Consider the following 21792-nt stretch of genomic DNA (forward strand, 5'->3'; position numbering starts at 1 on the left):
CTTATATCACGTTCGGATCGTCCTCACCTCAGATGATCCCAACGTGATATAAGAACTGACTGTTTCATGTTATCCTAATCTAAACATAATCCGAATAAATTACCCAATCACAATCTAAAGTAGCTTGCAGGAGTTTGAATTAACAAAGAATTAATCATATGTATCCAGAGTGTTTATGGCTAAAATTCAGCATTTTTTGCGGGTTTGGATGGAGAGGAAAAATAATCACAGTTTAATTTCTTGAATTGGATTTTACTTCACGTTCCACCTGTTTTTCTCCCTGGTTTTAGACAGAGAGTAACCTGGTCTGTCAGTGGTCTCTCAGGCTACCATGTTTTTATTCGGTTTCTTTTTATGTAAAATTTGCAGTCAATCTAGACATTAGTGATTACCGTCAGGGTGAAGAGTATCTATTTACTCCTTATTGTCACTGAAACATTTTGTTATTGGGTTGAATGATATTACAAAATGTATGAGAGCGGAATGTGCACCTATTTGGATCACTCTAGTTGCCAGACAGAAGTGAAGTATCAGAGTTTGGAAACAGCTACTAATTCAGTATGTCTGACTGCAAAACCGCCCCACAGCATGATGCTACCACCAACGTGTTTGATAGTTGATACTACATCCTTAACTTTCTTCTGCATTGCATTGACTCCTCCAAATATATTTTGTCAACAACAAAGAAGCACTGCCTAATATTTGAAGATAAATCTTTTCTAGTGTAGCTGGTACTGCTTTGATATCTTTTTCTTCCACCCATTGGGATGTAAAAGTTGTCTTAGTTGCCCTATTGGACCCATTGTGTGTTGAAAAAGGGATTAGGTCGGTCAGAAACAATTTTAGAACAGCAAGAGGCTTTAATCTCAGTTATTTTATTTGCAGGGATGTAAAAGTTGCCTTAATGTAAATAAAGTTATTGTAAGATTAAAACATTTGCTGTTTACAAATAGTTCCTGACCAAAATTAATCCCTTTTTGGACATGTGTTCATTGTCCAATCGGACAATGATGTCAAATACATATCAATGTCTCCGAAAAATCAAGAAAAAGATCAATGTGAGAAGGTTGAGGGCAACCAAATGTTTGTGTCAATGGTAGAACTCAGAAAGGTTATTTAAACAAAACATTAATATTGCTCTATTCATGTAGTTAAAATGCATGTACCTTTAACCTGTCTGAATTTAGGATGGTTTACAATGAAATCAAAAGCATCTACCCAGTTCTTCCATTCGTCCTAATCAACACTCTCATCTCTTTGCAGAGTTTTGGTGCAGTCAGTCATTGTGTGAGAGCTAAGTTACAATGGCTTACAGCTCTATCACAGGGCAACATAGAGACATGCAGGGAAAACATGCATGTAGACATACATGAGGGAGCTTCAGAGAGATCCCTCAAAGTAGAAGCAGTAGCACCCTGGGAGAAATCACGCATTTGTGAAGAAAACATCCAGACTCCATGAAGAAAAAACAAATTCCTAACCAACTAAGACCTCTTCTTGTTGCAAGATATTAGTGATTCCAGCCCTTTTTATTTCATAAACCCCAAACTTTGATGTTTTTAATCATTCTATTCTAAACACAAATCATAGTTTAAATGGAAGAATAAAAGCCCAAAAATATTGTGCCATTCATTCCTATGATGACAACATGCAGACTTTAATCAGGACAGGATTAAATTGTAACAGCTTCACTACACTTCAAGTACGATAGCATGGTAGTTAAGAGAAGGGACGTTAACCAGCAACAAGAGAGTGGTGTTTTGAAAAATGGAAGGTATTTGTATTCAAGTGTTCAATAAGAACTGGAACAAATGACCACACACACATGCAGCACCTTGCAAGAGTATTTAGCACCCTAGAACTTTTTGCTTCAGAAATATATATATATATATATATATATATATATATATATATATATATATATATATATATATATATATATATATATATACAAAAAAACTGGCCATAGAAAGAGAAACGACAACGGACTGTGAGTATGAATGTATGCAGCAATGGTATCTGTGTGCTTATTATTAATTGCACTTAAGAACACTCCATATAAAGAAAACTTTTTAAAACCGTGAGCCCTGATAATACTTAATACAAGTCAAGAAAATACAGCTATTTTATTCAAAATGGCGCACAGCAGCTGCCAATGCTGTTGGTTTCCAATCTCACTGATTTCTAAAGGTAATGTATGCCATAACTTTACATTTCCAGCCTACATGATCAACTAAGACAGGAAGAAAAGTTCTACTTATTTTGAAAGCTACTGTTTGTGTCACGTTTGCTTAGGTATCTATGGAAAGCCATAAGGCCTTAAATTAACCTTTTTTTTTATTGCAGTAGCATAATTAAAGACCCCTGCCCCACCCCTTGCTATTCTCAGGTTTAAAGACTGAGATTAACACAAAAGGTTGAATTTTTTTAATCTTGAAATTATGTCAGAGTTAATATAACGCAGATACGTATCCTCCTTCATCAGTAAAATTTGTGAATATTGCAAAACAAGTTGTTGTTATACATATAGCTTTGATATTATTTTACTCCAAAAAAAAAACAGGATAATCCAAATATAAAACAAAGTCTCTTAACCAAAACATTAGGAAAACATATCCAAATATCAAATATCCAAACTTAACCAAACTTGCTGTTTACGGTACTGTATAAATCTTCTGAACAATAAACATGTTCCCTGTGTGGTTTCCATTTACTTGTTCTCAAGGTAATCCAGCAGGTGATGTATCTAAATACTGATAGGGGGTCTGTTTCACGAAGCAGGTTTAACAAATTCAGATTCAAATCCGCATGAATTAGTTCAATCAACTCCAAGTAGAACCACTAAGAGTTCAGCATGTGCACAACAAGTATGAATAGCCATTATCAATCAATGGAGCACTGATTCGATGAGTCACCATGACAACAGACAACAGGAAGTGCATATTTCACCCCACTGGAACTAGAGATTTTAATGCAGAAATAAACTGAAAAAGGAGAATGTGTTTAAAAGACAGAGAAACAGCACTACAGCCACAAAGGAGAGGAAGGTGGCAAAGAAGAAGATTGCTGCTCGAGTTAACGCACAAGTTTATATGATGTGTCTATGGCAGGCCGTTTTTACATTAATGAAAAACACTCCTCTCTGTTGGTAATTCTATTTGAAAATCACTAAAATAAGATTCTTCCTGATCAAAATCACACTCCTCGATTGAACGGTAATAATATATTTTCTAAATTACATTTTTGTAGCAGAAACTGAATTTTAGTAAGTAAAAAAATAAATTATACTAGTAAGAATTAAGTTTTATATATCTAGGAATGTTTTAAACATTTTAAATGGCCGTTCTGACATTTACCAGCTTGACTGAAAATGTATTTATGATATCTGAAAATGTGTTTTCATAGTTAAAATAATACAAATGCTGACCAGTAATGTGGAGATCTGAAATTCATTTCTATATGTCCAGAATGTTTATTCTAGATGTGGAGAATGTAATTTTGTTTGAAATGGTCCTTAAGACAAAGAAAAAATGTTTTTTCAGATATCAGGAATATACAGTAGCTTCAGTAACTTCAGTAACTAGTACATATCAAAACGACTTGCCACAGCCTGTGACCTTGATAATATTACGAGATTATTTCTTGAGTGGTAGTGGATCAATGTATCTATTTCGGTGAAATCTTCTGGCAGCAGGTGAAAATTAAGTATAAAAACATTGTTCTAATATATAGGACACGTGCATCATCTCATGGGTGCCTCCTCATGTTGATTCAGTCTTCGTTTACACAGTAAATAAGTTGCTGTTTGCAGCCACGCTTCGGATGTTATCATCCCAATAAATGGCCATTATAAGCGCCTATCAGTCCTACAGAACGGCTTCAGATTGTGCCAGAAGGCTCATTTGGTTGTTTTCATGGACTGAATCCTAACCCTAGTGTAATTTAATTTGAATGAATTTTAATGATTCTATATATGTGTAATCTGAAAATAATTTCAGTAATTGTTCATGTACTGTAAATATAACTAAATAAAAATAAAATGATCTGTATCTCGTTCATATTAAACAAACCAAAAATCAGTCATCTGATTTCCTGTCAACTGAGATCTAGAATCTGCTTCCTATAAATATTTATTTCTCTGTGAAAAATTGCCAATCATAATAAGATCCTTGTCAAACGGACATGCAATGTTTGTCTCTCTATGTAAAGTCGTAGGGAAACGGCTGTTCCCAACATTGCAGTTTCAAATTCTCCCGGGTGGTGCCCGACTTTACAGGAGTGAATAAAGTTAATTTGATTGGTCGTTTATCAAGACGGCAAGATTGTTATGGCGGAAGGTTCGCAAGAAGGTTTAATTGTGGCCGGTTTCTCAGAAGCATCTTGCTAACCAGTTAGCAACTTAGTGCTAGTAGGTTCCCAATGGGAAATTCCATTGGGACCAAGTAGCACTAAATTGGTGACTTAGAAACGACACCGTCAAAGGAACACTATGGACAGCGGAAACATGCAAGAAGAGGAGAGTTTTGTATCGGACGTCATGGATTAGTCTCCTCCGTCACCTTTCAATGGAGCGCTCACAGAGCTTAGAGTATTAAGTTAAAAGTTCTCTTTTTTGTTGCTGAAAAAGTAAAAGTATGAAAAAGTAAATGAAAGTATGTTTTAAGATCATTTGAGGCTAGAAAAAGACTAGAAAAAGTGTCACTATATGGCCCATTTACTGATTTAATATGTCTTTTAAAACATTTTTTCCAAAGTTGAGAGGACCATGCCATTCGGAGCTCCGAGGCTAATGGCAGCCAGGTCTTATCCTCGCCCATCTGCAGCTGTCCTCTCTCGCCAAAGCCATGTGTCAAGGACCGCTGGCTATGGTGGCGATATTTTTGTTTTATTTGGCAAAATGTTCATTTGATTTGTGTTTATCTCACTGTGCTAATTATTAATAATGAAATAATTAAACAATTATTAATGAAAAAAGTCAGAATGTATTATTATCTAGAGACTACTAATAACAGGAAGTGAAAAGCAGATCCAAATTTGCTGAGCATGTGGTGATGTCATTAGTATGCTTCTGTTCCAAATGACCCATATTTGTGCTGCGTACTCCTGTTTTTTCCTAAGTCCATACTTTTCTGTGTTCTCCTAAAGAACATACTTAGCGACATACTAGGGTTCTTGTGAGTTGAGAAAAGGCCAACAATTCGTTCTCCAATTATACACCTGTAACGGTCACCACTACTCTGAGAAGATTCTTATTTTAGCTGCGACATATGAATCAAGAGGCTACGACCAAAAAAATTTGACTGACTTGATATATGATTAGCCGAATGTAGGTGTTCAAGATTAAGACAGGATTTTGTTTAAAAATAGAAATGTTCTAAATTTTGGTGCAATATCATCTGATAAAGAGTACATTTATTCACATGTTTAAGCATGAATGATTTGACATTTAAATATGATTTCCTTACGACTTTAAAACCTAATGCATGTAATGGACCTAGTGAATGATATATGTTATTTTTTATATACACAAAACTATAACAAAAATTGGACTAAATCGGGAAATAAATCAACGTGACTGGCTGTGAAGATAGTGGACACAGAGAACATTCAAGTTTACTGAAGAAAACCTGCTCCCGACCATTTTAGCTCTGGGGAGAATCTTACTACGGCGACTGAAACAGAGGTTGAATAAACTCTGTTTGTGAAATGGAAAAGTCAGAGTTTCCCTGTTTTCAGGTTTATAAAACTTAGAGTTTTTAGGTAAACCTGCTTCATGAAACGGACCCATGATGTCTGAATATTGCAACTTCTCAAACAAAACTGTCACTGCGCAATTCCAGCCTTTACTATTCAACTGTCTTCAAGTCTGAATCTAAGACAACTTCTAGGCTGTACTGAAATGATACACAGGTACATATAAAATAAAACAAGTTAATGAATAACCAGACAAGCCAGAGTGCAGCGAATTTAAGCTTAGACTTCCTTCTCTCTGGGTTCTTGAATTAAATTATTCACTTGTCGTGAAACCTGCAGATACTCAGAAGTTTAACAAGAATTATATTTCTTCATACAGTAGGCATCACAAAAATGGCATTTCACTCTGAATAGATATGCTTAGGGATGTTAAACACCCCCAACCACTTACGGCGCAGACTTTCTTCCACCTGCACATAAAGCTACAATAAATGATAGGTTTATGACTGAAGGAAAGTGTCTGGTAGCTAAGTCAAGCTTTTTCTGATGTTATTAATGCATTTGCTCCTACCCATGGCCCAGAGAAAAGCCCAAGTTTGCAAAGCTGAAGTGTTTCCAAAAAAAGTCATTTCTGTCATTTATCCTTATTTTGAGTAGATAAATAAGGTGATCTGCCAATGGAATGAGTATTTTTACTCTTAAAATAAGATAATTACATTATACATGCTCAAAATACGACAATGGCGTTTTATTTTAAATGTTAATTCGAGACAAAGTTGCATTTATTTTAAGAAAAATTACTTATAGATTTAGATTTTTTTTTCCTGTGTAAAGTCACGTATCAAAGAGGAGTCTTGAGCTGACTTTCTAATGCACCGCAGGAAAGTGTCTTTGTTTCCCATGTCAAATATTTCCTTTCGATTCTCCACCACTCCTAACAATGGTCCTGAGAAGATTCTCCTGACGTTTATCCATTTCTTACAAGCCTATAATGACCTGCAGTTTTAGATCATCGTTTAGGCTAACCTTTGTTTCATCTGATCAAAGCTCCCTGTAACAGATGCCACTCCCATAAAGTCATCACAATAGTGCTGGTGATGACAGCCAATTGTCTGTTCAATGGGGATGTGTTCCCCCACCAAGATGTTCCTGCTGTTTTTTAATGATTTGTGTATTATGCTACTGCAATAAAAATAAATATACCTTTCTTAATATGTTTTTCTAAGGGGGGATGAGGTAATGATTACAAAGGCACCGTCTATCAAACTCAGAGGTTTGCATACGCCAGACAGCATAAATTCTTAACGATAACTAAAATCATGTACTATCATCTTTTTTTTCTCCAAATAATGTTATATTTAATTGTAATTTCACATAACTTTATAGAATTTCTAAGATAATATTTCAACTTTTTTCTTACTGTGATATTAAGATTTTCGAGATCATCAACGGAAATTATTTTTTTTTTATTCAATTTAATTGAGAGTATTAACAAAAAAAAAAAGAAACAGGAATGAAAAATATGTTCTACTGTACAAATTGAACTTACCCATATTAAGGTACAAGAGGTCTGACCAGGAGCACCATTGAAGTATTAAATATTCTGTTACAAAAATTAGCTCTTAGAAAAAAAAAAGAATCAAACTGTACAAAGATGCATACAAAAAAAAAAATTTAAAGGCCTTTTTTGCTGTTCAATAAAGACCATAATATTAACTCTTATACACAAATATACAGTTGTGTATTGCAGATACAGGGTGAAGAGAGCTATAACAGCAGAGATAATTTTCTTCACGCCTAATATACGAAATAAATACTTCCCACAAGCATGCCTTTATAAATCTAAGACACTGCTGGACTTGGCTGTCCTGATTTACAGGTTTTAATTTGAGGAGTCCAAATGGATTCCATGTGTTTTTAATGACTCTCTAGGTGGAGCCACATTGTTGCTTTCTTTGCATTCTAATCAGCACCATGCCACTGAGGGGCCCATCTGGGTGGGCTGAAATTGGCTAGTAAACAGTGAAGCTTGATACCCGGTATTTACTTCAGGAACTCCTACAGTTTTCTGCCTGAAGTCATATCATAATACACGATCTCTTTTCACAGTAATGCGCCCTTATCGAGGAAAGTAAGTGTTGAAGGGAAATTAGTACTATCGTACCGGCTTCCATGGTTGGCGATGCCAGGACGCAGAGCCTGGGCAGGACTGCAGGTTGCACTGCTCCGTGTCGGGCGGCTTTTCCAGGATGTCACAGTTGTAGTCATTGAGCCTCTGTCCACTGGGCCTTTGACACACCACTAAGCGAGTCTTCCTACCTCCACCACAAGTCTGTGTGCACTGAGAAAAACAGCAGAGAAAACATAAATATTCTGATGCTGCAAGGACTATAGGTCTGAAATGATTATCAGAAGTAGGACAATTGTTGTTCCAATGTGGTCAAGCTGTCTTTAAGTTTTATTTAAACAATACAATTTTTCTGGTGAGGATTCTCAGTCATCCAGGCCCTAGTTGTTCCAAAGCACTTAAAAAACAAACCACTAGATTTGTTTTTCATGTTTTGAGATGTTTCCCTTCCCATCCAGAAAGCTTTCTCGATTCAAAATGTCTGGACTAATGTGTAGCTCTAGGTTTATAGAGTAGCCCAAACAGAAGCCTTGTTAGGGCTTAGAAAACATGCAAATTGAACCAAAAAATAGGTCCACCCCTCAGTAATGGGGGGTTGTTAGGGTCGTTGTTGGCCTGGTTAAACAGGCAAGATGTTTGATGCTTTGATGGACAAAGTAGACAGATGGTTTGAAAGGGGAGTGAAGGAAGCCATTTATGTTGAGTCAGAAAAATCAAGCTTAAACAGAGGGGGCGGACTCAGGACTCAGCTCTCGAAAACACATAACGCAATGTTCTTCATCCTGCAGGGGATCAAAACACCTCACCTGTTTAGCTAGGCCAACAATGACCCTAACGACTCCCTTTTCAGAGGCAGTATTGGGTTTTGGAGGCCAACAACGACCTCAACGACTCCCGAATACTAAGAGGTGGACCTGTTTTTTTGGTCCAATTTGCTTGTTTTCTAAACTATAACAAGGATTTTGTTTCGGCTACTCTATAAGCCTGTAACTTAAACGCTACTTCAGACATTTTGAATTGAGAAAGCTTTTTAGATGGGAAGCGAAACCTCTTCAAAACAAAGTCCAGTGGTTTGTTTTATACCGTATTTTCACGACTATAAGGCGCACTTAAACGTCTTTTTTTTTCCTCAAAATGTGCGGTGCGCCCTATGGTGCGGTGCGCCTTATGTGTGTGTTAAATACAGAAATGGGACACATAAGTGAGAGTGCGCCTTTTAGTCCGGTGCGCCTTATGGTCGGGAAAATACGGTAACTTTTTTTGGAACAATACAACTTTATTAACATAAACTTGCAATAGCATTAGTCATAAAACCAGCTATCACAGAAATACTTACCTAATTGTGATGAAAAACCAACAGTAAGGAACATAGGAGGGATATTCAAGACAAAAACATGCCCACAGTAAGTTTCTGGATTAATAAACAGGGTTTTGGTTACAGGCATGTGATCTGCATCTTCATGCCACACACCCAATCTAAATTTCCCTCTGTCGTTCTGTTTATTTACACATGCAAGATGCCTTGCACCTGCAAGCTTACACGTGTTTTTATGTATGCAAACCCTTTTCAAAGGTCAGACCTTTAGCAGAGATTTTTAAACTTTGTAACCAGTAAAAACATTTACTCCCTTTACCTCAACTTTTATCCGTCTTGTGAGGCCAGCATGTTGTTGCTCAACCATAACAAGTACACCCATAACCAATTATCCTTTATTATTTTTACTTATTCTTCCTGGTCTTTAAATATTCTCTAGTTACCTGATGCTCTAGTAACATATTGCCTTATCATGTATGTTATTTTCTCAACTGTTTCAGTTTATTGGTATTTTTTGCTATTATTTGCTTTTGTTTCTTTTAACATTGTAATTTAAATTTTGCCTGTTGATGTCTGTTATGTGCACACACAAATTAATTTATAAGCCCTGGAGTGTTTTTATGCTTTTCAATGATAACAATAAATATTTTCCTTTTAAAAAGTCAGGCACAAGTAAAACAGTCTTAAACAGGATGACAAAAGTAGAACAAAGTCAGAAAATCGTCTCACCTCTCCCCAGACCCCATAGTTCCACACAGGGCAGGGCCCAGAGTCGCAGCTTTTGGTCTCTGCAGGTTTGACTCGTTCATCACAGTAACTGCTGCTGCGTCCATCCGCATCTTGACAGACCACCACCCGCCTCTGAAAACCTCCTGCACAGGTACTGGAACACTGAAAATAAAAAAAATACAAAGCCTGTGACCATTACTTATATAAATTTGGGTTAAAGTAAATCCCTTATCATTCTACATAGAATAATCCGACTTTCTTTCAGTTGTTTACTGAAAAATAATTTTATACAATAATAAAAGTAAAAAAATAAAAATGATGCACACATATATTTCAGAAGAATTACAGAATAAAATTCTTTCACTATTTGCAAAGATAAAACTAAAAACTTGAATTTATTATATTAGGAATGTGTATGTTATAGACCAACACATCACCACATCACCACATCAGCTAAAAGAAAGATTTTAATAGTTTTACCTTTTTTTTCCTAATAGATATCTCAACACATTTGTATTCATTTGAATTTATACTAGGGCTAACGATTATTTTCGCAAATCGATTAATCTGTCGATTATTTTTTCCAATTAACATTCGGGGAGCAAAAGTTTCCTTAAAAAAGATTTTTTAATAAAATTAAGAAAGGTGAAACTAAAACGATTCCACTCGAGGAGTTCTGGATAGAGAAGATTGACAGATGGAATAAAAAAAAAATCTTAAATGCAAAATGTTTATATATTTATTTACAATTTTGATATGATTACTGCTTTAAGTGGGTTTCTCTGTGAGCTAAAGGCATGTTTTGGACTTTCAATATTCCAGTTAACGATTAATTTATTACTAAATTAGTTGTCAAATTTTTCAATAATCAAATAACCCCAAATAATCTGCTTAATCTGATTAATTGTTTCAGCTCTAATTTATACCTGCTAAGTCTGCAATTGCAACTTAATTCTACTAATATCTGTAGAAATCCTAAAGATTGACAGTTTATCCAGTTGTTCTTTGCTATGTAACATAAAACTAGTTATTATAGGGGGGTGGGGTGGGGTGCATATGACAGCCTTAACTTTTAAAGAATCACCACAGGTTCTAAATAGGAGTACAGCTGCCCGAGACTTTGAATGGGCCATTGATCTGAAATGTTTTCTGCAGCACAGGCTACATTTTTAGAGCTGTTGAACTTCTACCTTCATCTCACATCTTTTACAGATTCTCTTTTCATGGATTGCCCTATATTTAAATCCTATCTTATGATCAGTTTCTCTGTTCTCTCTGTGTTCTTCTATGTGTGATGAAGGGAGCTGAAGTTAACCCACCAATATCATCAGATAATAAATAATATGTTGATGATGGTCTGCAAAAATTCTTGTATTTAAACCCTTTAAAGCATTTAAAATGACTCTATAAGGGTTTCTCCTTATTTAGATGTGAAATCACAACCAGAAAGCACACAGAGCTGTACTCTTGCTGATCAAGGCCTGATCTATTGGGGTGGTATGACGAAGCCGAAATAAAAAGAAACCATTGCAGTAAGATTTATAGTTTTATATTCATGTTTTAAAAAGATATTATAATATTTAATATTGATATTTTCTCCCGAATCAGTCAGGATTAAATAACAGTAAAATGGCCAAAAGATTTTTTTTTCATCCAATGATGGAATTATGCCATTAAGATATTTTCCAAAATCTTAACCATTAACACATTAACACATGGCAAAGTGCTTCCATCGCCACCAAGAGGATATAACTATGAACAAAACAGCTGCTTTTTTTGCATTTGCAACATTTTCTAAAAAAAAGTCAGGGAACATTTTTGCCTTGACATTGGTAATTGGAAGGCTGATTCAAATTATAGTGATGCATCCCCTCTGTGGAAGGGAGGCAGAACACTCAGTACTATCTGCATGTGGGGGAGGACAGCACAAACTTCAAGTTTTTCCTCCTAAACTAGCCTGAGCAGGGTGTCGGGAGGGTTTATTTAATATGGGACTAGCAACATGGAATAACATTAATATAAAAAGTTAAATTAAATTAACTCATATTAGATTACAAAACATAACCCTTTACCTTGATCAAAGTTGATCGTTCTGCAGCTTCATTGGACCTTAGGATTTACAATTGTTCTAAAACCTGTCAGATTTTCCAACATGCTCATTGTCAGAACACACAATACACAATAAAAAGGATCTGTATCTAATAGTCTTTTACCCTGTATGGCCTTCAGCTCCGAGAGATCAAAACCCCTAAAACATCTGCTTCCTCCCCCCAAAAACCTCAAAGATTATCTTGACTCACAAAATAATAGAGCAAAATCATATAGTTGTACAGTCAAAGTACAGGTAAAAAATATTTTCCTCACTGCTGTTGTCTAAAACATGCTATGTATGCTGAACATACTGCGCCCCATGGTCCAGTCCTCCACTGGTTGTCTGCTGACGGGACGTTCCAGCTACTGTGTCCCGGGTGATGTCCTGGATCATGAGGATATCCATATGGCTGCTCATAAATGTGCTGATGGTTGTAGGTGGATGGGCATGGAGCAGTGGTGCACTCCTGCTCAGCTGCAGGCCTCTCATCTGGGTCACAGAAAGACTGGTCCACTGGCTGGTGGTAGTTGGAGCAGACCACTTGTCTGGTTGCCCTTCCAACACCACATGTAACTGAACACTGGATGAGGGAAAAGGAAGAGATTGCCAAATATCAAAAAAGTACTTTTTTAACCATTTATTTCAAAAGTGCATAAGAAGATCTAGCCAAAATGTAACAAGTAATAATTTTACCTTAGTCACATAACTATATATGTCAAATTGCTTTTTTCAGTATACAACATTTCTTCCTTGAGCAAATAACTGAATTATTTATTTATTTTTTATTTTTTTGCATTTCTACTTGCCTCTAGATTCTGTAGAACGACAAAATAATCCTGCACTGATTGTAGATTTTTTCTGTCTGGACAGCCTGTAATTAATTAGAACCATACTGAAATACACTATGTTAAGAGTCCAATTACCAACAATTCGTAACAACAGTATATAAAGATGATGGCATTTGCTAATTTCAGCAAACTGCTCTACCTAAAGTACACAGCAAAACAGAGATGACATGTTTTTAAGATTTTCCATGTTGTTAGGAATCCAGTTTGTGTGGGCTGTTTTTGTGTTTTTCTCTCTCCACCACCAGGTGGTGCCCTGTTCCTCGTTGGGCCTCCCTGCACACCTGTGGCTCATTGGATCATTACCGGAGGAGCATTTGAGCAGCGGGCTGTCTCTACCTCGACGCCAGAGTGTTTGCCAGTTTTGGGTATTCCAGCCAAGCTGAGATTAGCAGAGTCTAACCGAAGCTTTGTTTCTCTGAGTCGAATGTTGTTATTGTCTTTGCTCTTCGGCAGGAAGCCTTTTCCTGTGTAACTGGATAACCTGGACCTTCTACCCCTGGAAGGATTACTGAGTACACACTGAGCAGGGGTTAACCTCCACATACTCCGTTCAAGTCCTCATTGGAAAACCAAGTTAAAGTCCGCTCCTTTACTCCTCTGGGTCCAACGTATTTCTACCTGTCCGCTCTCCAACGAGTTTCCTCTCCTCTGGATTAATTCCCTCAAGCCTCAGTCAACTTTCCTACGGTCCCTGAACTGATCACTGGGACCTCTCCTTCAGACTTTCCGGTTCCGGTTCACCAGGCCACTGAGTTCTGCCTCCTACTTATGTGTTTCATCAACATTCAATAAACCTGTTAAACGTTTTCCCTTAGTCTCTGAGTGGTTCTCTGCATGTGGGTCAGATCGCTTAAACCAATAATGACACATATATGTGTTTAGACAGGTATATCTACAATACAGAAACAAATATAGAAGCTATGTAAGTGTGAAGTGCTGTCAGATTAAAGCAGCTTTCCAAGCCTTGTTGATCTTTCTGTTTAAGCAGACTTGGAATGATTTTGGAGATAAAACATTTCAGTTGTAATGTTTAATAATTTGGAGAGAGCGATAGGACATTTAAAGAAATCTATATCAACATCAACTATGTCAGTTTTACTTTTTCCACTATTTGTTGGTCACCATCAGGCATTTGAATGCTCAGTTTGTGGACAAAATTTATTTGGGGATTGAATTCCTGCTGAGCATTATTTGATCTATTCTACTAGAATTGTTTTTCATTAATTATTTACTATCGTTTTTCTACACAGATATTCTGTCATCTATAATTTCCCCAATGTTAAAAGAGTTTGACTTTTAATTATTCCCATAAACAGCTTCTTTCATGGGAAAATCTGTGCCTGAAACTGTGAAAAATCGTAAATTTTAAAAAGACAAAAAAAGTACAAGAACTATTGTGGTATATTCAATTTGCAGTAATACAACTGGGAGTTTTCCCTAACTTTGGATTTAAAAACTTATTTAACAGGGAATTTCTGATACTGTATGATCACAAGTCTTGAAATAAAAAAAAACACAATAGTAAATTATTTTAAAAAATGCATAATGATAATTAAAAAAAGTCTCCAAGATCAAGGCATCATCTCAGGATGATTTTGACTTAACTTGAAATATAAACCATATGATTCCTGTGCTTATGAAACTGGTACGCTTCAGATTTTTTACTTACAGCAGACCACTCCCTGACATGCCACTGGCCACAGGGGCTGAAGCAGGTGGAGAACTCCGGTGGGCGGGGTAAGTGAACGCAGTACGATTCATCAGCCACTCCTCCCTGAGCATCTCTACAACTGACATAACGTGCACGCTTCCCCTTGCCACAAGACACCGAGCACTATAAAGAAATAAAAAAGATAAGAAGTTATTGGACAGAAAAGGCACATAGTTAATGATCCAGTGCAAGCAGAAAAACATAATTTTCTATTAAAAATTGATTATTTTGAATTTATGTCACTTAAAAGTTTCAATATGGATAACTAAATTGCACTATCATCCCACCAAAATGATAAACACAACCTCCAGTTCTAAAAGATCCTATCAAATACTTAATAAACGTTCTATAAGTGCATTTATGGTCAGCTAAATTCACAAGGGAGATGTTTATTTCCAAGAAACATATTTATTGTATATTTTATTCTGCAAATGTCATCAGCAGCTTTTGCCAAATTGGAGAGTTAGACAATGTCGGACAACATGTTTCAAATGTGGCCAAGGATTCTTAAAATGGACTAGAATCTCGACTTTGACAGAGCTATTCCAAGATATGATCATGATTTCATCTAAGCTTTCCAATGGATCCCCAGTCGGGATGATGCTGCCAACACCGTGCTTTACCTTTGTAGTCTCACCTGACCGGAGCAAACTCTAGCAAACATAATTTGTATTTGCTTTCCTGTAACATTGGCTTCTACTTTTTGTTATTCATAAAGGCCAGATTTTTTTGTACGTTGCTCCAATCTATCAAATTTAGCTAAGCTGTGGGTCTCTGTAAATCCTCCAGATATAGAACAGGTCTCTGGTAATCTATGGACTATGTAGTTATATCATGAAAACAGAAAAAAAAATTGCCACTTTGAATATGATCAACAGGAATAGCCACCTAGACTGTGGTTTTACCCAAATGCATTTTATATTTTCATATTTTTCTCTGTGTCAGTTTAACTAAGTACTGCAAAACCTCAAGTTTCAATTTATAAACACTGATGCCTGCATTTCTTTAGGCAGTAACTCCCTTGGTGATTTTCCAATTCCAGGCCTCCAGCTGTGTGTTTTCAGCTTGGGCTTCTGGATATTTTTTTGTGTTCTTCGTATCAAGTTTTGTTTTCATTCTTGCCACGTTCAGACAGTTCGTAGTTGATGCTTTCAGAACTCCAGGCTTGCATTGTCCTTTCATTTGATCAAAATTCCTTTAGTTTTCTTTTTACAGTATATCTTTGTTTTCCTGCTTTATTTATTATGATCAATAAAAAGCAATTCATAACAAAGCCTGTTCCAGAAAGAGGAATTACCCTATAATAACTAGAGAGTAGTTTTCCTGAGTGGACTTATTCTACATATGAGATTTCTTTTAAATATTGGTATATTATCATAATATTTAGGATATTTGGAGATATCAGTCAGCTAACTGTACTCTGAGTTACCCTCATTAAAGGAACACAGAAAGCCAGATTCACTGGGGGAACGGAAGGAAATAAGAAGCTTCTAAGTTTGCTAGTGGAATTTAAAATAATAATGATGCCACATGACAGTTACAAAAATATTTTAAACGGTTCCAATTGCAAAATAAAGAGGTTTAACATGGCAGCGACCAATAAATGTATGAGTGGGAGTTGATAAATAAGTTTAATCCTACACGCTAACTTTTCCACTTGAGGTGTTCTGGATAGAGCATACTGACAGACGAAAAAAAAAAAAAAAATCAAAAACAAAAAAGGAACACATATTTTTTTTTTACAATTTTGGTATAATAACTGTTCTAAGTTGGTTGCTCTGTCAGCTAAAGGCATGATTTAGAGTCTCTATACTCCATTTACCAATTAATCAATTACTAAATTAGTTGACGATTATTTCAATAATCAATTAATCACGATAAATCCGGTTAATTGTTTTAGCCCTAGTGGTTTCGGTCATGTCTCATTGAAGTGAGGTGAGGGTAGATGAGGAGTGAATCTTTTGAGTATTGTTCCTAAAAGTGCTTTGTAAGTACAGTAGGTGAAAGGTTATGTCTAAGAGCATCTCCTCTGCTGAGAGATGTTTTTTCCAGGTTAACGAAGATGGCTTCCTTAACCCCTCTCTCAAACCATCAGTCTTCCTTAGCCAGAATTAACTTGAATTTGTACTTTATTAAGGAGCCCCTATATGTATGATAGTCAACCTCTCTTTATCTCGGTACCTATTTGAGATAGAATAGGATATACAACTTAATGTATCATGCAAGAATATATGCATGTTGCATACAAGAGCATTGATCTGTGTGTGTCTGAAAGACATACCAAATTGGGAAAATCCTCTTTGGTATGTACAGTATGGTCATGTTGAAACTGTATCTGCATCTCATTTATTTAACAATGCAAACTATAAGGAAGATTGAGGGGCCTCTAAATCTATGTGTCTGGATTCATATTTGTCAACATGTAACCCTGAAAATGGCAACTGCATGAAAGAAAAAAATAACAGCAATGTAGAACACATTGTACCTGAAAAACAGCAAGATACTTACGTCAATCATTTGTATATAGGATCCTCAAAATACAAAAAAAAAAAAAGGCATAGCAAACTTCAACAACTACTTGTGTATGGTCTGCTCTATAAATGTGTAACATTTTGGCACCCTTCTGGCTTAATTGCTGCTCTAAGTAGGTTATTCTTTCAGAAACAGGTGAATTATATTGTCTGCATACTGTAGTTAACAATTACTTGATTGCTAAATTATGTGAATATTCTATTAATTACCAATAATCTGTTGTTTTTGCCAAATAAATTATTTTACCTACCTACCCATTCACCAGTTCGAGAAAAAAAAGTACAAAAAAGCATCAAACTCGAAAGTTCTTACCGCCGTCCAGGAGCCATATCTCCACTCAGTCACAAGCTGAACAGAGTTATCAGGCCGAGGTGTAATTTGAGGTGCAGAGGCTCGTGGACACGCAGGCATCTCACAGTCCTATAAAACATGTCAACAATTACTTCTTAAAAAAATCAAAACTGCTTCTTAGGTAAACTTAAGTATTGTACTAACAGACTTAAGCATTGCATTGAATTACTAGCCTAGTAAACTAACCAAACCCGCCAGCGGCCAAAATCATTTTTACCTACGAGTGGTCTAACCTCAATTAATGCCCCAGGCCCTAGAACTGGCGGGCAAATCACAATGCAAAGATGTGTTTTAGATATTTGGATGCAAAGTGGGCGGGGTTTTGAGGGTGTGATGACTAAGCTGCATGACACTGGAGAAAGCACAACACGGAAGATGGCAACAACTATTGAACAGTTCTCATTTGACTCAGCTTTGGAATCAGTTTTGGAAGGATTAGACTTGGGATTTCTGTTGAAACATGATCAGGAAGAGGCTCTACGTTCATTTATTTTGAAGAAGGACGTATTCACCGTTTTACCGACAGGCTATGTGTGTTTACCTTCCCCCACCAGCTTTCTGTCGCGCTTCCTACGTCACAGTCAGTTGTGCTCATTGGTCAGAGCGTTGGCCAATAGGCACAGACACGGTTTGAAAAAGAACGTGTTGTTATCATCAACAATCTTCTGATGTCTCATTCATCAGGGCCAGACTAAATTACACATTTAATCTCACATTTAGTCTGGTTTATCAGGCTATTGAATTACTTTTAAAAAAGCACATTTTTATCTAGATTATTTTTTGCTACATAATATACACGCAGAACAAAAATGTTACAAAGTATTATCCAGACATTATTTTGTACCAGCTCAAAACACTAATGGGTATGAAAATTTATTTTGTTTGCAAAATAAGGAAGATATGCAATATTTTGTGTCAGTAAAAAGGCAATAATATATTTATATTCACTGGACATAAGAATTACACAAATATATATATATATATATATATATAAAAAAAGAATCTTTGTATGATTGAGATACAATCTTTTTTTTTTAAACACAATGAGGTGCATCATATCTCTTAAAATACAATATATAATTTTATATCTGCAAAGATTTATGGAGTGTAAGCAGAATTATTTGCTTGGTCCAATTAAATTATCTGTCTTTTTTTTTTTTTAAGTACATTTTTCTAATCTTACCTGAGTGTCTCTGGGCCTCGCTGCAGCGTTGCACTCTCTGTCATCCACTCTGTCACCGTAGTCCCCTTGGACACATCTCACAGCCCTCATCTGGTATCCGTGTCCACAGGTCACCGCACACTGAAAGACAAAGCCACACACATACAGACATAAACATAAACAGAAATAATAAAACAGCTAGTTAAAGCCGGTTTGTTTTTTCAGGTCAATATTTTAGACATTAGCTCAGTCAAGGCCTGTAAAAGGGAGGCTGATTAGGACTCTGACATCCCGTTATATACAGACACATACATTTACACACAGAATCAACCTGACTCTTCACCTAATTGTTACTTCACATACCACTCAATCACGTCTGGAAATACCACAAGAGTAGAGGAAGTGCTGGGATTGGTTTATTTGACCAGTAAATTACAATCAAACAAGCAAAGACGGGTAGATATCCTCCACCTCTAAAAATATGGCTATTTTACTTTACATAAACATGTAAAGCTAAATAACACACACACATATAAACTAGTGAATGAATTGCAAAGAAATATTTTCTGAGTTGGCTAAATAGAGTTAAATCCAAAGTTTGAGAGTTAAACATATGAATGACAAGAGCGAAAAAAGAGAACCTGGTGCTGCATGTGTGAGAGAATGTTATTTCAGTATTTCCAACAGAATTAGAAGTATCTCTTAGAAAATGGACGTTAGAATTGCAGAGGGGGTATATGGAGTTTATCTATCAGATGACGTAGAAGTCAGTCGATAAATTAAAAGAAGCAGAAATTTTAAATGGTGAAAAATGAAGTAACGCTCTTTATTAAAGGTTTATTCTGAAAAAAAAAAAAAAAAAAACGACTTTCTGGGACTTTAAGGTTTGTTTGTGTCCATTCAGCTGTTGCCATATTCAGGGGTTCCCACAGTGAGTTTTTAGGACTTGCCAAAGTTTTTGCACCAGATGTCAACCGTAACACAAGCAGGATCAGAACCGAGGTCCGTAGCATTAAAGACTAAACTCTTAAAGTCGCCTTCCACAAATTAATGGTCCTTTCCGGGAAATTCTCAGACATTCTGCAATTACTGTCTAAGTTACTAGAATGTATTACGAAAAAAACAGCAATATACCTGGTAGTTTCTGTTAAAGTAATAAGAAAGAGCGATTGTTTCAAAAAGAGGTCTATTCAACCTTGTGACATACCTGATAAAGGAAAAAGACTCCAGGAAAATGCCTGGTAAGTTCCAAAATGTTTTTTTTTTGTGCTAAAAATTATAGAATGTAAAGGGAAAGACTTGCTAAATTTCAACTGAAAAAAACCTTAATTTTCAGAAAGCATCTATTACTACGTGTATTTTTCATAAAGGTCACCTTAGGCACTGTAGGCATTTGTTCCAGGGAAAGTTGTATTAATGAGTGTATGATTGTTGAACTCACCGCTCCCCAGATGCCGACCTGCCATGTTGCGCACCCGGGGAGTTCGCAGCTCCCCACGGTGGATGGTTTACTGGACGGGTCGCAGAAATGTTCGCTCAGCTTTTTCTCCCCAGCTTCCGTGGTGCAGTAGACTTGTCTGTGCTTCATTCCTTTCCCACAGGTCACCAGACACTGATGGTTTTTAGGGATTTCAAGAGGTTTACTCACTGCAAATGAAGCACTACGAACCCCCCACAAAAATGATGAATGTTTTTAGTGTGTATTTGTGAGGGCTCACCTCGCTCCACTCACTGACAGTCCATTTTGGACACGGCTGGTCGTTGCAGGGCTCGGTTACCACCCTCTCGTATTCACTACACTCTCTTTCTACCAATCGCCGTCCCAGGTTGTTCATGCAGTAAGACTCTCTGTGGCGGATCCCACGTCCACACGTTTTAGAACACTGAAAAGGAAGGTTTCTTAATGCATTTTCTGCAGTAAGGCCATAGCTCTATGTGTCTTATCTTTATACAATTTTTTCTGCAGATATTACCTGTGACCAGGCGCTGTACTGCCAGCTCTTAAGCAGACAATCCCCGTGGCAAATCTCTCTCGTCTGAGGTTTTGTAATGTCTGCACAGACGCTAGCCTCCATCCTCTCACTCCTTCTCTTCATCTGGCTATACTTCATACACTGAACATCAAGGCTGCGGTAGCCAGGGCCGCATTTAGCTGAACACTCACTCTTTCCAGCGACATGCCATCTGAGAGAAAAGAAAGGTTAAAAAGAATGGTTGTAAGTTTGAAAGTACCTGTCGGACTTCTTTGAGGGTGTACATGTTGATTTAATTTCTGAGTTGTTTCCCCTAATTCCTACCTGACTTCACAGTCAGAGTTGCATGGCTCAGTAACAGCAACTGGATGAGGTAAATGCTCACAGCGTTGGTCCGACACTTCAAGGTGATCACTCTTCCGAACACACACTGTCTTCCGTCGTCTTTCACCTGAACAGAGAATAAAAAATGAAGAGTGGCAATAGAGGGTATCTTGTAACCATACTCTAACCTTTTTGTCCAAGAACCCACAAAAATGTGCCTACCTATTTCAGATTTGCACCTAAATGAAATTGGTGTGTGAATGGCTACATGGTGCGTGACAGTTTTACACCTAACACTTTTTGTGAATTCGTCAAATCCTCAAATTTCCCCTTTACTGACGAGAGGCAGGAAAAAAGGTATTCAATCAAAGCTCCAGTTTTTGATTTGCCATAAGCCATGTGTCATAGAGGGACCCAACCACTATGGTGCAAACTGGTACTATTCCATTGGTGGTTAGGTGAAGTGCTTTAGTATTTAGTTTTCTTTGTACTTGTGGTCAATCTAGTGCAGTTTTATTTTAAAATTCTTTATGAGGTAAAAAAAAAAAAGTCTGCACCACCTTGAACAGACATTAGCCTCATGTTTCATGAGGCTAATGTTGTGGGGAGGCCTGTTTCCAGCAGGGACAGAAAAGGTGGCCAGATCTGACAGGGGTAAAATGCAGAGTTATCCTACTGGAAAGTCATAAACCTCTTTCCCACAGAAATAAGCAGGTTAACCCTGGTTTTTCAAACATGGGTTGACCTGCTAAAAACCGGCATTTGGCTCTCTTCCCATTGACAAAAAACGCTGGGTCTGACATCCCGCTGGTAATTGGAGGTAAATTTCTCCAATGTGAGATCAATAAAGTTTTATTATTAGGGATGCACGATATTGGGATTTTGGCCGATATCAGATATGGCAATATTTTAAAACTCATGTAGCCGATAACC

General features: G+C 36.7%; 1 protein-coding gene across 1 annotated transcript in view; it reads right to left on the reverse strand.

The window, feature by feature from the left end:
- The window catches only part of adamts20 (ADAM metallopeptidase with thrombospondin type 1 motif 20), a 134184-nt gene that overhangs the window by 32112 nt on the left and 80280 nt on the right, over nucleotides 1-21792 (reverse strand). The window contains exons 19-28 of the mRNA XM_015382335.1: nucleotides 20860-20986; nucleotides 20536-20746; nucleotides 20281-20445; nucleotides 20004-20174; nucleotides 18584-18703; nucleotides 17362-17469; nucleotides 14476-14640; nucleotides 12269-12538; nucleotides 9867-10028; nucleotides 7859-8035 (exon numbers count right to left, since the gene is read on the reverse strand). Of these exons, the coding sequence (XP_015237821.1) occupies nucleotides 7859-8035; nucleotides 9867-10028; nucleotides 12269-12538; nucleotides 14476-14640; nucleotides 17362-17469; nucleotides 18584-18703; nucleotides 20004-20174; nucleotides 20281-20445; nucleotides 20536-20746; nucleotides 20860-20986 (1676 nt within the window). The remainder of the gene's footprint in view (nucleotides 1-7858; nucleotides 8036-9866; nucleotides 10029-12268; nucleotides 12539-14475; nucleotides 14641-17361; nucleotides 17470-18583; nucleotides 18704-20003; nucleotides 20175-20280; nucleotides 20446-20535; nucleotides 20747-20859; nucleotides 20987-21792) is intronic.

The sequence above is a fragment of the Cyprinodon variegatus genome, unplaced genomic scaffold, assembly GCF_000732505.1.
Source record: "Cyprinodon variegatus isolate N-32 unplaced genomic scaffold, C_variegatus-1.0 Scaffold255, whole genome shotgun sequence".
Taxonomy (NCBI): Eukaryota; Metazoa; Chordata; class Actinopteri; order Cyprinodontiformes; family Cyprinodontidae; genus Cyprinodon; species Cyprinodon variegatus.